The sequence below is a fragment of the Cupressus sempervirens genome, chromosome 2, assembly GCF_028749045.1.
Source record: "Cupressus sempervirens isolate cs-2001-9-10 chromosome 2, ASM2874904v1, whole genome shotgun sequence".
NCBI lineage: Eukaryota > Viridiplantae > Streptophyta > Pinopsida > Cupressales > Cupressaceae > Cupressus > Cupressus sempervirens.
In genome coordinates this window covers 437547292-437562389 of record NC_143119.1, presented here as the reverse complement: position 1 = coordinate 437562389, position 15098 = coordinate 437547292, and the positions used below count along the sequence as shown (strand labels likewise).

General features: G+C 28.8%; 1 protein-coding gene across 2 annotated transcripts; it reads right to left on the bottom strand.

Moving 5' to 3' along the window:
* Positions 1 to 3833: 3833 nt before the first annotated feature.
* On the bottom strand, positions 3834 to 13526 carry LOC149572956 (AP2-like ethylene-responsive transcription factor At1g16060). Of its 2 annotated transcripts, XM_089814086.1 has the most exons (8): positions 13029 to 13526; positions 12062 to 12144; positions 11916 to 11924; positions 11727 to 11815; positions 11550 to 11623; positions 5531 to 5581; positions 5350 to 5426; positions 3834 to 4646 (listed from the first exon to the last, which is right to left on the bottom strand). In XM_089814086.1, exons 1-8 carry the CDS (start codon positions 13193 to 13195, stop codon positions 4048 to 4050), a joined length of 1149 nt encoding a protein of 382 aa, XP_089670212.1. In that variant the 5' UTR covers positions 13196 to 13526; the 3' UTR covers positions 3834 to 4047. The 2 variants fall into 2 exon arrangements, with proteins under 2 accessions (XP_089670212.1, XP_089670211.1); XM_089814085.1 differs by having other exon boundaries at positions 11550 to 11587; positions 11916 to 12144; positions 13029 to 13167.
* Between the last annotated feature and the right edge of the window lie 1572 nt (positions 13527 to 15098).

Sequence of the window (15098 nt, the reverse complement as noted above, 5' to 3'; positions counted from 1 at the left end):
AAATTGATTTTGATTTTAGTTTTTAAATTATTTAAATTAATTTTTTTTATATTAGTTTAATTTTTTCTTTAAATATTATTTTTTAGTTTCTATAATTTATTTAGTCAATAGAATATTTATTAGACATGTTATTTTTTTGTATTTCTCTTCTTAATTTTTCATAATAGAATTTTTGATGAGTTTTTTAAAATATTTTTTTCCATATTTGATAAATTTAACTTAAATAAATAATATTTATTAATCTATTTAAAATATTTTAGTAAATATTATGTCATTTAAATTAAAAATTATTAATAATCTAATTTGTTCACATAAGATTATAATTTAAATATCCACTTTTAACTATTTTTTTTCTTTTCTTATTTATTTAAACATAATTACTTGTGATCTCTAGACTAGATGATGTTGTGATCTCTATTTATTAAACTTTTGATTTTTTAAATTGATTTAAGTTTTAGTTTTTGAATTACTTTAAATTATTATTTTTATATTAATTTAGTTTTTTCTTTAAATATTATTTTTTCAGTTTCTATAATTTATTTAGTCAATAGAATATTTCTTAGAGATGTTGCTATTTTTCATATTTTTTGTTTGTATTTTCCTTATTAATTTTTATAATAAATATTTTTATGGGTTTTTTTTTAAAATGATATTTTTTAATATTTGATAAATTGAATTTAATTGTAAAATATTGAAATTATTGAGCACATTTCTTAAGCAATATTCACATTTCTTAAATATTGTAAATTTTATATCTATGTTTAAATCTTCAACTTTTTTATTTAAAAAAAACTTATATTTACATTATTTAATGTTCATTCTACATTTTTCTCTTAAATCTCATCTCCTATCAGCGCACTCGTTGCATGTACAAAAACATGCGACTACTAGTTTATTATTATTTTCAAAGAGATTGCAATATATTTAACTTCTTTAAATCCCACATTCAATTTGACAATATCCGTGTCTTGTAAAACTTCTTATAATCATGTATTTGTTGAGACCTTAATATATAGGCTTATACAAGCCCAAAATATCATAATAGAATAATTTACATGTCAAAACAAAGTTCCAAATACACATGAGAAAAATCCATACAAGGTTTACATGTTAAATAGTCTTTACACGACTTTTCTATAAAGTAGGAGATCCTCTTACATGTATCATAAAATATAATAATTTATGCAAAAGTTTTGTTATGCCTAGCATAATCATAATAAGTAATCTATCCAACACAATTCTCATATTCAACATAAGTTCTTTTATCTTCAGTCCCTGTAATTGTTATAGAAGTTATCATAATATTAGTTAAAAATAAAGTTTTCATATTAAACTATTTAAAGAATACTTTTTAAAAACCAAAACCTAATTTTGAAGATGTGTCAACATGTGGAGCATAAATATTTAGCAATGATATCTTAACTCCCACCAATTAAACATATTTAACATTTGAATGAAAGACTTAAAATTTTTTTTTTATAGAAAATTGAATGTCAAATTTGAATTTTTCACACACATACATATTTATTACCACAATAGTTTGTAAAAATTAAGGGGCATAGAGTATAATAGGTTTATCACATGCTCTAAGAGATGGATTTCAAAATTAAAAGAGGACCATCACCATAATAAAGAGAAATTGTTTACATTAAGGTTTACATTGCATCATTTTATTTCATCACCTTCTAGAAGAAGAAAGTAATGGCCTAAGTGTGATCACGTACTTTAAGGAATGCATTTCAAAAGTCAAGGGTGGGTATCATGAAAGCACCTGCTTTTATTATTTCTCTCAACATTGATTTGTATTTGAGTAAGGATAAGATATTTTCTTGGTGGAGCTTTGGTTGATTAATAAAAAATATAGTAGCTTGTCACTTTTATTTAAAAAATAAAAAAATATTCTTTAAGGTTTACTATAATTATTTTCATTGAAAATAAAATATTTATTTCAACAATATTTTACTATAAGTTTTCCATTAAAAAAAAATGGTGAAATAAGTGGAATCACTTTAGATTTATGAATATATGAAAGAGAATGAAATAATGAAAAGAGGCAACTTTTAGATTTACAAATTTACAACAAGAGACACAATGCGTCATAGTTCCTACCTAATGCATAATGGTTGTAGAGGTGTAGATGAGTGAAAATAAGGTTAAATAGTTATAAATTAACATTGTGAATACAAGATTTTTGCCTAGAAATGCACTTGTGATCTGATAAGATGGCTCATATTTTGTTGTTAAATTTTCATCCTAGAAATGCAGTTGTGATATGAAAGGATGGCTCATGTTTTGTTGTTAAGTTTTCGTGTTATATTATTATATGTTTGTGCATTTAAGCCCAATAATAGGAGGCCAAAGTCCCTAACTATGTATTATTCCCATCTTGATTATCAAATAGAAGTCACACTATTTTTAATCATTAGATAGAGATAAATAGCAGTATAGAACAATAACAACATAAGCATATATGCAGAGGAAAAATTGATAGATAATATATAGGAGGAAGAGGAAAAGAGATAAAATAGTAAAAGCGATACCAACATAAGTTGTGTGTGTGTGTGTGTGTGTGTGTGTGTGAGAGAGAGAGAGAGAGAGAGAGAGAGAGAGAGAATATTAAATATAATTAATTTTCTTAATAAAACAAATAGTCAAAACAAAATCATGGTTGTAATGAAAAATTAAAATATATTATATTTTAATTAATGAAACTAATAATTTAATTTTTATATTAAAGCTCACATTTGTATAAGAAAAAATGAAATATATTGAAATATAAAAATATTTTATAAATAAAACTAATTGTTTAATTTTACACAGCTAGAAAAGGTTTACTATTTAATGTTTTGTATTTCTAAATTTTTCATAAAATTAAGTAATTTTTAATTATGAAATAATATCTATATAATTTAATATGTACATTTGTAAATAATAAATAGATATAACACATATAAATTTGATGTTGATGAATAAATATGATGTAATAAATAAGAAATAGAATACAACTATTTAATTTTAATACATAGTTTATAAAAAATAAATAATAATTTACATATCTTTTAGTATTGAATTTTTTTTTGTGGTTATTTCCTTTAGTATTTTTTTTAATTGTAAAATACAATTATTAATTTAATACTAAAATATATATTTAAGATTTGAATATATTTAAACTAAATAATAAATTGTTTAAATATAAAATATTAATAATAATAAATGATATAATTTACAAATTGTAACATTTATCAATTATACATATTACAAACACTATTATAAAAAATAATTAAAAAATAATATTGTTTAATTTATTTTTACAAAAGTAAAATAATAGTAATAATTTAACTAATTTTATTAAAAAATCAAAATTTCAAAAAAATTATAGATTCAAAACAAAGATATAACATTTTGAAATTATATTGCTATTGAGAATTAATGTTGATTAGACATGTGTGAGGTGGAAGTTAAAATGATTGAAAATAAAAATCTTATCAACTTGTCACAAAGATAAAGTTGTAATTAATGCAAGATAAAGTTGTTAGAAATATTTGTATTTTTATTGAAGAAAATTAATTTTCTTCTCTACCAAAAATAGTACGGACCAATAGAATGAATGAAAAATGTGATTTATAAAATAATGAAAAATTAGAAAAACATATAAACATTTGAAATTTCATATACTCTTTTAAATTCTTTGATTCCATTGGTTAGTGTTAATGTGATATTAAGATGACATGAATACATAAATATTCAGGCAGATGCAACAACTTTCTAGGGATCTATATACAGTCAACAGATGCAATCACTCATTTAAGAAGAGTGTGGAACAAATAAAAAGATGTCTTAAAAAGATTTCATCAAATAAAAATTAAATATTTGAATTACAACATTCTTTTGTTGTAAGTTTACAGAAGAGGAAAGCAACAAAATAGATACACGATCCCCTGCTTTGAAGTTGTTTGTCCACATCAGACTATGCTTGCATAAAATGGATGTGATTTACAGCAGGGGCGAAGAGCGCAAGAACAAGAGGAGGCAAAGAATGCTTGTTTTTCAGAAGGGGGTCTTCTGAAAAGGAGGGAAAGAATTGGAGGCACAGGGGTCGACGAGGGAATAATCATCAAGAAGATCAGCGTACTCATTATACACGGGAATCGGAAACAGATTCAGATGGTTCGGAAAATCAATGTTAGCAGACAAATCTGGAACTGAACTTCCCAGAAAATGTTCCGAACTGTCGAAGAAAAACTGAATGTCTTCAGGGAAATTGACGTCCATGGACAAGTCTTGTTCTTGCTTTGCCCTCTCGCTTGATGAAGATGAAGATGTTGAAGCAGTCTCTTGTTCGAATTTGGGGGAGCGTAGGAAGTTATTCTCGTTTGCCTTTTTCCCATCGCCTTCCACTGGACCAGGGAAGTTGCAGGGGAGCTCCATCAAATTACTCACATTGTTGTTGTACTGAACCTGAAGCTGCTCGGCAGTGTTGCTGGTAGGATTCGAACTTGCGTCCTCCCTGCACTGAAAATTATTAAGTTGCTGTTTGGGATTCGGACAGCCCAGGTATCGGCTGAGGTCGAAATTTGTAACGGCGTTTGTGCCTCTGTATTCTATGGCCGCTCTATCGTAGGCCTCAGCTGCTTCTTCTTGTGTGCCTGATCATGCCCACAATGTCACATACCATCTGTAAGCGAATCTCATAGGAAAATCTCTCATCCTAATTCAATTAAAGCGGCCCTTAAACATCACAAATTAAAAGATAAAATTAAGTTTGAAAAGAATAAGTTATCGCAGTATAAGTATCTGATGCAAGTGTGTAATTTTTTTAGTCAAACTCATTGACCCTGTGTTTCATGAGTGGTGGTTCACAGCACCCATCTCTCGTGAGAATGAATGGAACACTTAACAGCCATGGGATCTAGGCGATGCTCACCACCTGGACTTCAAGGACCTCACCCATCCCATATTAACCATCACCTAGATCCAATGCATGTTAAGTGTTCCATTCATTGTCATGAGAGATGGGTTCTATGACGCCGCTCATCTACTCATGAAACATGGAGTCAATGAACTTAACTCAAAAAAATTGTGTAGTTGAATCCTCAAAGCAATATCACCATTTGACTTTATGTAGAAAATATATCCTACTTATCACTAAATTAACTTTGATTATTCAACACTTTTCAATTTAAGAATCAAACCTTGATGTATGATGTTTAAGCCGTTCCCTCAGCATTAGTGAACAATCTGTTAGCCTAACTAACTACTAAGTAGTACAGAGGTGAAAGAGAAAAATATGAAAATAAAAGTGCATGCATTAAAATTATGTTTTGGAAAAAGTGTGATCTTAGAACATACTGTAAGTTCCCAAATATAGATATTTGTTGCCCATAACCCTTCCAATACGCGCCTCCCACCGTCCATTATGATGATGCCTTAAAATTTGTCAAATTTGTTAGAGAGGGATGTTAGAAAAGTAGTATATATGTATTTGATACTAACCATGAACACTGCTACATACAGAGGTCCAGTATGCTACCTGGCTACCCCGCGGTACTTCGACACTCCTCTTGAAAACCCGCTGCTTTTTCTGAAGAATTAATCAAAATTAAAACGTGTATATCAGACTTCGAAATATTCAATGAACTAATTTTTTTATAAAAAAATACATTCCACAAACTAGCATTAATGTCAAGTTTCGATGTCAAAGTTTTTTAGTGTGTTTTTTTATTGTATTTGTTCTAAACAATATACTATTGCAATTACTGATTAATTGAACTATTTCTATTTTTAATAAAAGTTTTAAGTTTTGTATGCTTATATGTTAGATTTTTATTTTCTAAAATTATGAAATTTGGTTCAAATATTTTAGATCTTATAGGAACAGATTTTTGGGACCACTACTCTATGATGAAATATATTTTAAAATACGAAACTCATAAAACATATTGAATAAAGTCATAATAGTAACATGTGATAAGTAAAAAATTATTATTAATTATTCATATTATAAAGTAGTATTTATAAATATTTAAATATATAAATAATCTGAATGATAAATTTTAAAATTTTAAAAAATTATGTAAATTTTCCTAAATCAATCTATTTAATTACCAACTTTAGTAATCAAGTTTAAAAACATAATCATAAAATGACAATAATCACTAATTCTCTCCTAATTTTAAATGAAATATTAAAATACTTTTAACAATAGTAGATTTCCACTATCCATTTGTAAAATAGTGTTTTCTGGATTGGATTGTGTGTGTTTTTTTATCAATGTTTCGGATCACACTACATGATCCATGATCAAGATGAGAAAGTGCATGATATTAAAATACATTAACAATCTATAAATCTAAATTTATTAAACTTGTGATAACTAGTTATCATTTGTAAAAACATATAATTCTTTTGATAAATGAATATTTATAAGATGAATTGAATTTTACCAATCAAGTTATAATAAATCTTGTATTGATAGAATTCTTACCACTTCTACATAGTTTCTATTCATTATAACTTCTAGTACAAAAAAATCAACTTACCAAACAATCTTATCATGAAAAACAAAATTTAGAATTAAAATATTAATCAAATTGTAATTAAAATATATTAATTTTTTCTCACTATTTTCTAACTATTAAATTAATTTATGATAAATACAAGCCACTATGTGGAACTTGTTATATTTATATAACTAGCGTTTTGTGCAAATTTTAATTACAAAATATATTTTCGTGTTCTAAAAGAGCTAAAAATTATTATATATTAGAAATGAATTAACTTTTATTTTTATTTGTAAAATAAGAATTAATTGATTACTTTTCTAGTTTAGAAGAGAAATTATGTTATAGAAGATATGATATATAATTATATATAAATTACAATTATTGATTTGTTTAAAAGTAAGTTGTATATTAAATATTAGTTCAAGGATAAAATTTATCTTATGCTTCTATAATTTGGCTCAATCATCTAAATTTTTATATTAAAATACTATTGACAGCAGTGCTAATATTTTAGCATACATAGGAACAAACATATCATTGCTAAAAAATTGAGCAGTAACTATTAGTCAAAATTTGCATGAAGTTTAAACTTATATTTCAGCTTGTGAAGTGGGGTAAGGCTGGAAATTGTTCCACTAACTTAGAAATGTCATCTTTTTGTCACAAAATATAGAAACAAACTAGAGTTGAATTTTGAAGTTGAACATCTAAAGGACTAATAGCATTAAAATATTCCTAAATAACATGTAGCACCATTAGCTCTATCTTTTAGGAATCCTTCTAACCTCATGGCTCCGCTTACATCATGTTTAAATTTAAGCAACACAAATGTTTCCAAGAGAAAAGAAAAACTTGAATCTTATCATAGATCACCAGAGCAACTATTGTTTAGGAATGAGAAATAACCTCACGTCCCCATGCAACTAATTAAGAATCTATTCATATTTTTTGGAGCATCCCTTTCAAAAAAGGGGGGCATTGGAATAAGAAGTGAGTGTTTTTAGAAAAAATGACACATGGCTCCACAAGTTATTTTCCCTCTCTTTTGTTGTCTTCTTTTTATGTTTCAAATCTTTTATCTACAAACAAGTCTAGAATTTGGTGGTCACCCTTACCTATAAAATGATTTTTTTGTGATGGTTTTATCATTTTAATGACTTTCAATATACATTTTTGTGAAAAATATTGATTGTATAATTCATAATAAATATTTTAAAATGATTAAACTACTATAAATTTAAAATAATTTTTTTTTGTAATATTTGTAAAATCAAAAATTTAGAATAGATTTCTAAATGACATTTTTTATTATACAAAATACTAAATTAATTGAGCAAGTCTCTAATTTCATTACATGTTTCATTCTATCTTAAAAATGTTCTAAATTGTTATAAATAATATTCAAAACATATAAAAATAAAAAGCATATATATTATCAAATAAAATATTTATAATACATATAGATTTATAATATTAAATAATATATTGTACTTGCTTATAATAAAATTTGATAGCTTATTAGTAAATTTGAGTATCATATTTATGGTTTAAAAAAAAAAATCAAAAGTGCAAAAATGGCCAATACAGCCATCAAATTCTAAGCCTCTCTACAAATATTTTATTAAATTTTTATTTAAATATTCTATTTTGACAGTTTGATAAGAAATAAGTAGCAAAAATCAATTTTCATGGGGCCATAAGCTCCACAAATTACTACTAAAAATGTTGAGTAATTATTACAAGCCAAAATAAACTTAGCAATCGCATGAGGAGCTCCTTAAGAGAAGGTCCCTATACAGATGTTTAGCTTAACTGCTCAATATTTTAAGGAGTATTTTGTGGAGTAGGTGACCCCATGATACTAATTTCTGCTTATATTAAGTAGTTTAAAATAAATTTTTAGATAATAGATATAAATTTGGGAAGGGAAAAATAGAGGTAAATGTAAAAATGGAGGAAAAATAAAAGAAGCAAATGAAAAAAGGAAGGGAAAAATTTCTATGCAGCTACCTATCATTTTTAAATATGCAATAACTACTTATTTTGAGCCCCTCCTTTTTTTGACATATTCTTTTTCTAATAAGCATCAATTGTTCCATGAAAGTATGAAAATATTCCAAATCTTCCTTTGTTGATTATTAAAATACTACATAGGATAGTTGCATAGCTTATTTTTAAGTAGAAAATAAACTTAAGTAGTCTCATAGGAACATGGAGTAAGCTATGGAAAAAAGGTAAGACGCAACTACTTATTAAGAACAATTATACTTGTCTTTGCAATTTTCTTTTCTATTGGTCTAAAATTTTGCTTCTACATTTATTTACAATAATTTAAAATATTACTCCATTTTCCATAAAAAGGAGAGAAATATCTTGGTGAAGACATGTGAAATTTTCTCACTAACCCCATGTCTTTGTTTAGTTGCTTAACTCTAATTTTTGCTTAATTTAAGTAATGAAAGTGTTCTCGTGCATATTTTGAATGACAAGAAAAAGGATAAAACAAAATCTGTACCTATTTTAGTGGACCAGTGACTGCTTAAAAAATGAAAATAAACATTAAAGAAGGGGTTGGGGTGGGGGGGGGGGGGGGGGGGGGCAGTGGGGGGTGGGTGGAGCGTGGGCACATGTGGAAATAAGAAGCCACTGCTAATTGGGAAAATTAACATGTGGCTCCACAATTTGTTTTCCCTTATTTTATTTGTCTCCATATTTTTCTTGAAATCATATTTTATTAATGATTTTATTTTAAAATAATTTTCAAGATAATTGCTAAGAAATTAGGCAGCCCGAATTCATAAGCATAGGTCCACGACCTCCACAAATAACTACTAAAAATATAGAGCAGTGCCTGCTAACCAAAATAAGCTTAGTAGCTTCACGGGGACCTACCCTAAGCAACCCCCTTTTCTTCAAAGCTTATTTCTAAATGTTAATAGTGGCCTTGACAAAACTAGGGATATATTCCACTTCACCCTTTTCTTAATTAAAAAATAGTATAGGGACACTCCAACGACTTAAATTTAAGCACAACTTGCACTTAAGAGTTACATGGGGGCATGAGGTTATTTCCAATTCCTAAACAATGGTTCCTCCACTAAACAGGAAAAGACTCAATTTATATATTTCTCTAAAAATAAACAATTGAATAGGAACACTTTAACTACTTAAATTTAAGATAAATTGCACTTAAGCAACCACATGAGATTATTTCCAATTCCTAAAAAGTAGTACCCTCATAAAAGATTTCAATTTATCTTTTTTATGAAATTATTTTTTTATAGGAATTTTAAGTAGAAATTCCACTTAATTAATAACATGAGAAAAATGAGCTAAGTCAAATTTCTACAATAGTTGCTCCATTAATTTAAGAAGAGATTTAAAATTGTTAATTTTCCAAAATTTTAAATTGTCAAGAAACACTTATTTTTAAATTTTAAATTTAAGAAAAAATACTTCTAAATCATCCTTTTATCATAATTATAAATTTTAATGGACATAGAGATCCGTAAATTTAAGTCAGAAAAATATTTAAAATAATTTATTTTTCTAAAATTGCACTAGAACTCCTAATTTTTCTAAAAGTTGGTGTTTTAAAGGTTTAAGTTGAACTAGACTACAAAATTCATAAGATCACTACCTTTATCATATTCATAAAAACAAGAAGCAATTCCCACTCTATTTCTTAGACCTTCCATGGAACCCAACATTACCCATGTTCACATAAAATAAAATAATATTGAGAAAAAATATGTATTTTTCTTTTATATATATATATATATATAAAACTTAGTCTAAAGTAGAAATAGACATTTTAAGAAGATTTGATATTTTGAATGGTGTAGTTTTGCTAGTTTAAACAAGCTGGAGAAGGCCCTCGTTTGAGTCAAAAATCAGGACTACAATTATAGCAGCGATAGTAGATATTTTAGATTAGAATCATACAAATAAGGACTTATAAATTAATAGTTTCAAATAGGTAATTAAGTTACTCTATAATATAACCAAAACAAATTAAGAAAGAACTGTTTAATAATAGGAACTCTTTTAAGGCATTTCTAGTCTATATCTCCTATGCGATTATGTTTAGAATTAATATCCATGTGGAATTTAGAATGTTATACTAAAACCTAGTTTTTTAATAGGATTCTAATTTTTTATTATGCTATATGAATTTAGGCAAAGCATTTTAGCATCTAATCAAGAAAGCCTTTTTCAAATTACTCTTAAATTAACAATACTAACAATTTCTTCTTAGTAGTCTACTATTTAGCAGAATAGTAAGGGCATGTAAGTTTTAGATAAAACAACAAAGAAGGGATGCTCACTAAGAGTTTAAAACTCTGGTTAGAGTGTTTCTCTCAGAACAGGATTATAATTGGATTGGTCAAATCAGAGCCATCAAATTACAAACTAAGACTCTTGTCTGCTTCTTTGTAATAAAAATCAAATTTGAAACTGGGGTATGCCCTTATAAAGGACTACGGTCCCAGGCAAGACTAGAAGTTTTCTTTTCCGTTCTTTCCTACAAATGCCCATTTGAATAAAGATACCTATGATGTACCTTTTTTGTTTAAAAATATAATCAAAGGCTTCGACCATATATAACTTTGTGAAAAATCTTGTGTGAATGTTTAAATCAATATAAATTTCCAAAGTTAATGTATAAATTCATAAAATATTAAGATTGAAAAAAGATATTACAGTCCGCCAACTCTAACATCACAGCTCTCAAAAATTTATAAAGGTATTTGAAATCTTTCTTATAGTTGTATAATAATTTACTTGTCAAACTCATTATAAAATTTGATATCAAATCTATGGTGAAGTCATATTTGTTGGTATCACCGACTTATGTCTCTCATATAAGATAGAGGCGCGTGTAATTAGGTGTATTATATTGTGCTTAATTAATTACCATAAACATTTGTGTATTATATTGTGCTTAACTAATTAGTAATGGCTGTATAGCCCATTTCAAAAGAAACTGATGTTGGATTCTATTACAACAATTTTGATTACTATGCTTTCCAAATGAAAACGTACCGTCTGAGAGAAGCGAGATATTCTTCCTTGCTAACATTCTGCATTTCCACCAACTCATTGGTATAAGTATCTATCTGAAAATAGCCAAAGCCAGACATACACGTTAATCTTCAGCAATACAAATATTGGATCTGGCCTCAAATTATTTTTTGAAATAAATCAGCGATTGTGTCTCACAGGAAAATTTAAGATCGTATCTGTTCCCCAGTATTTGAGAGCAGCCAGATCGTATGAGTGTGCCGCAGCCTCTTCATCGTTATATGCCCCTGTTTCGAATCGGAAAGCAAATTTATTTCTTCACTATTTCGATTTGATCGGAAAAATAATAAAGATTTTGATCCGTCAAGACAAATGTTGAATACATACCTAAGTAAACTGAAATTGTACAGGTAGATGATCCGTGTTCAGATTCACCGGCAAATGCAGGCAAACACCAATGAAAATAGTCAATTTCAGATCTTTTATTAAAATTATAAAATGCAAAGTCGTGCATTGACAAAATAATTAACTACCTTGTCTGCCCTTTTTATTTTGTGTCTCACTCCACCAATTCTTGTCCCACAGATGCGCTTCGTATCGGCCAGTCCAACTGTGTCTGATCATTTCACATTATTTCCAAATCACAAGTCAATTTAGACGAAAAATGAACATTACGAATCTCTGTCTGATCATGTGGAGGAAAAATAACATTGTTTTCAAATTATAAATGGAAAACTGAATATTATTCTTGAAATTACAAATCTCGGCTTGACTACTTAGGAGGAATAATGAACAGTAATTTCCTATTATGCATTTCGATCCGAGTGCGTAAGGGAAATCAGGATATTATTTTTCAAATTAATGATTTCCGTCTGGTTATTTAGGAAAGAGAACTGACATAATTTCCAAATTACAAACATCTAGCAGAAAAAACGAAATATTTTCAAAATACAAATCTTAAGCCTGGCTGTGTAGAGAAAGAATGAAGGATATTTTCACGAGTATAAATCTCAGCCTGGCTACATAGGGAAAATAAATGAATATTATTTTTCAAATTACAAATCTCAGCTTGACTCCCTGGATTGCAAACTGAACATTATCTTCAGATTACAATTTTTAGATTGAAGATTGTTATCAAATCGAACATCATTTTCAATTTACGAACCTCTGCCTATTTATATAAGAGAAAAAAAAAAAACTGAACATTAATTTTCAATTACAAATCTCAGCCTTGACTACATAGGGGAAAGAATGGCCGCTATTTTCTTGAAATTGCGAATCTCAGAACGGACATTGTTTTCAATTCACAAATGTCGGCCTATTTACACAAGAGAAAAGAAGGGACATTATTTTAAAACTACAAATCTCAGCCTCTGTTCAAACTACAAATCTCATGCTCGGTCCAAGATACAAGTTTCAGAATCACGAGGAGCAAGGGGAACGAAGGAGCGTTATTTTCAATTGACAAAAGCAGTGAAATTTGGGGGAAAAAGGCGATACCTGGTGACTCCTCTGTACATGGAGCTGCGGCCGGCGTGTGGAGGCTGCTGCTGCGATTTATCTTTAAATCTACGCCTCCGCTTAGGCGTGGGCTTAAATTGAGGCGGTTGCATTGGAAGCGAACACGTTTTGCTTGTTTCGCACTCTCCATTTAATCGTCCCTTCATGAAAGCTTCCCGATTATCGCTATAAACGTATAAAATGTTGAAAAGATTTCACGAGTCCGAACAGCTTCCATGGAAGGGGAGGAACTGCAAGTTATTTGTAAGTAGATATTGAATATGGAGCAATGCAGCGTGTTGAAGAAGATGCAAAGGCGCAGTGGGAGATTGAGAAGATGGAGTGAAGGAATTCAAAGTCTTAGTAGGGAATTCGCTCAACTACAAAAGAGGGCTCATGCATACCAGTGCACCAAGATGATCTGCTGCCGTCAAGAAATCGTCTACTTCTTTCGTGGGACCCGCGCGGCGTACTCCACATTTCTTTGCCTCCTCTCTTCTCGACCTATCTCAACTACGACTCCATAATATTTGATTGATAAACAGGAACACTATAGTCCCTATGAATGGTTCAAGGCTTGAAGCCTCTCGAACCTCAAGTTTCTAGGTCTACAAATTAGTTGCTTTGCCTTAAGTTATATTAGTTGACTAAAAAATCATAAAAGATTATACTAAGATCATATATCCCCATGCAACTATTTATGCATAATTTATACTTAAGTTAAAGTAGCTTAAGTGTTCTAGTATACATTTTTTATTTAGGGGAAATGATAAGTTAGAATATTTTCCTATTTTAGTGGAGCAACAACTACTTGAAAACCAAAAGTAAGCTTTGAAAAAGGGGGTGCTAGGAATAAGCAACAATTGCTTATTGGAAAATTGAACACATGTCTTCACCACTTTTTTTCTTATTTTTTATATTTCTAAATTTTATTTCTGCCAAAATAAATTAAAATTTGTATTAAAAAATATTGTTTAAGATGAGTGTAGAAAAATAAGTAGCAAAGTTTGTTAATCATAGTGTTATGAGCTCCTCAAATTGCCACTAAGAATGTTGTGTAGAGGTTGCTCACTAAAATAAGCTTAGCAGTCATATGGGGACTTTACCTAAGACCTTGTGATATATTTATCTTTATATTAAATTTTAAAATTAAGTGTATTATGACAGATGCACAATTAATCAACATTGAAATCCATAGCCTCATGGTATAAACCACTATTTGTACACTTTAGGAGTAGGGTAGGGGAAGAAGACCTAGGAATATGTGGGTCTTTTGGGTACCTGAGATGGATTTTATGGGAATGAACCTAAAGAAATAGGTAGAAGGTGTGTTTGGGACAAAATCATAGGCAAGATTTTCTAGGTTATAAGTAGATTCAATAGGCCAAGTGTTGATCTCAGATTGGTTTTGACAATTGAGTATCAACACACTTAAGCTTTTTACTAAGTTTATGTTGAGCTAGTAACATATGCCGAGTATAATGTGTATAGATTTTGAGATGCAATGAGTGTCAAGTCACTCATGTGCCGAGTAAATAGTAAGTGTCGAGCAAATAGATAGAGTTGAGCAAGTTTCAAGTGCTGAGTGAACAATAGATGCCAAGCAATTTCAAGTGTCAAGCCAAACAGAATTATAGTATGTGTTGAGCACTAGTATCAACAAGTGTCGAGTAACATAGAATTGATCTAGTTGTTTGTGATGGCACACACAACTATATAAACCATTTTTGAGTTGCCATATGGATAGATCTCGAAGCTTTGAAGATAAGATCAAATCTATTTGGATTCCCTATGAGATCAACATGCAACCAATGAGAAAAATAGAAGGAATTGAGTGAGAAAATTGAATGAATCTCAATCGTAGATTCATACCTAACCCTAAGCCACCAAAGTCTTTCTAAAGGGAGACGAAACCCCATAATTTAGTATGAGAGAAAGCATTAGAGAATGCATGTGAGAAGGTGATGATAGTAGTGAAAGGGGTGAAATGATCAACATACATTCATGGTGACTTAGAAGAAGGACAAAATTGTAGAATCAGTTTTCAGAACAGAGGATTGAGGATACAAC

Excerpts from the sequence above, each read along its gene's own strand:
- LOC149572956 (XM_089814086.1), bottom strand. The coding sequence starts at position 13,195 with ATGAAGGGACGATTAAATGGAGAGTGCGAAACAAGCAAAACGTGTTCG. Across the intron at positions 11,624-11,726 it reads ATACGATCTTAAATTTTCCT|ATAGATACTTATACCAATGA; the intron begins GTGAGACACAAT and ends GGCTATTTTCAG. Across the intron at positions 4,647-5,349 it reads TCTATATTTGGGAACTTACA|GCACACAAGAAGAAGCAGCT; the intron begins GTATGTTCTAAG and ends GGGCATGATCAG.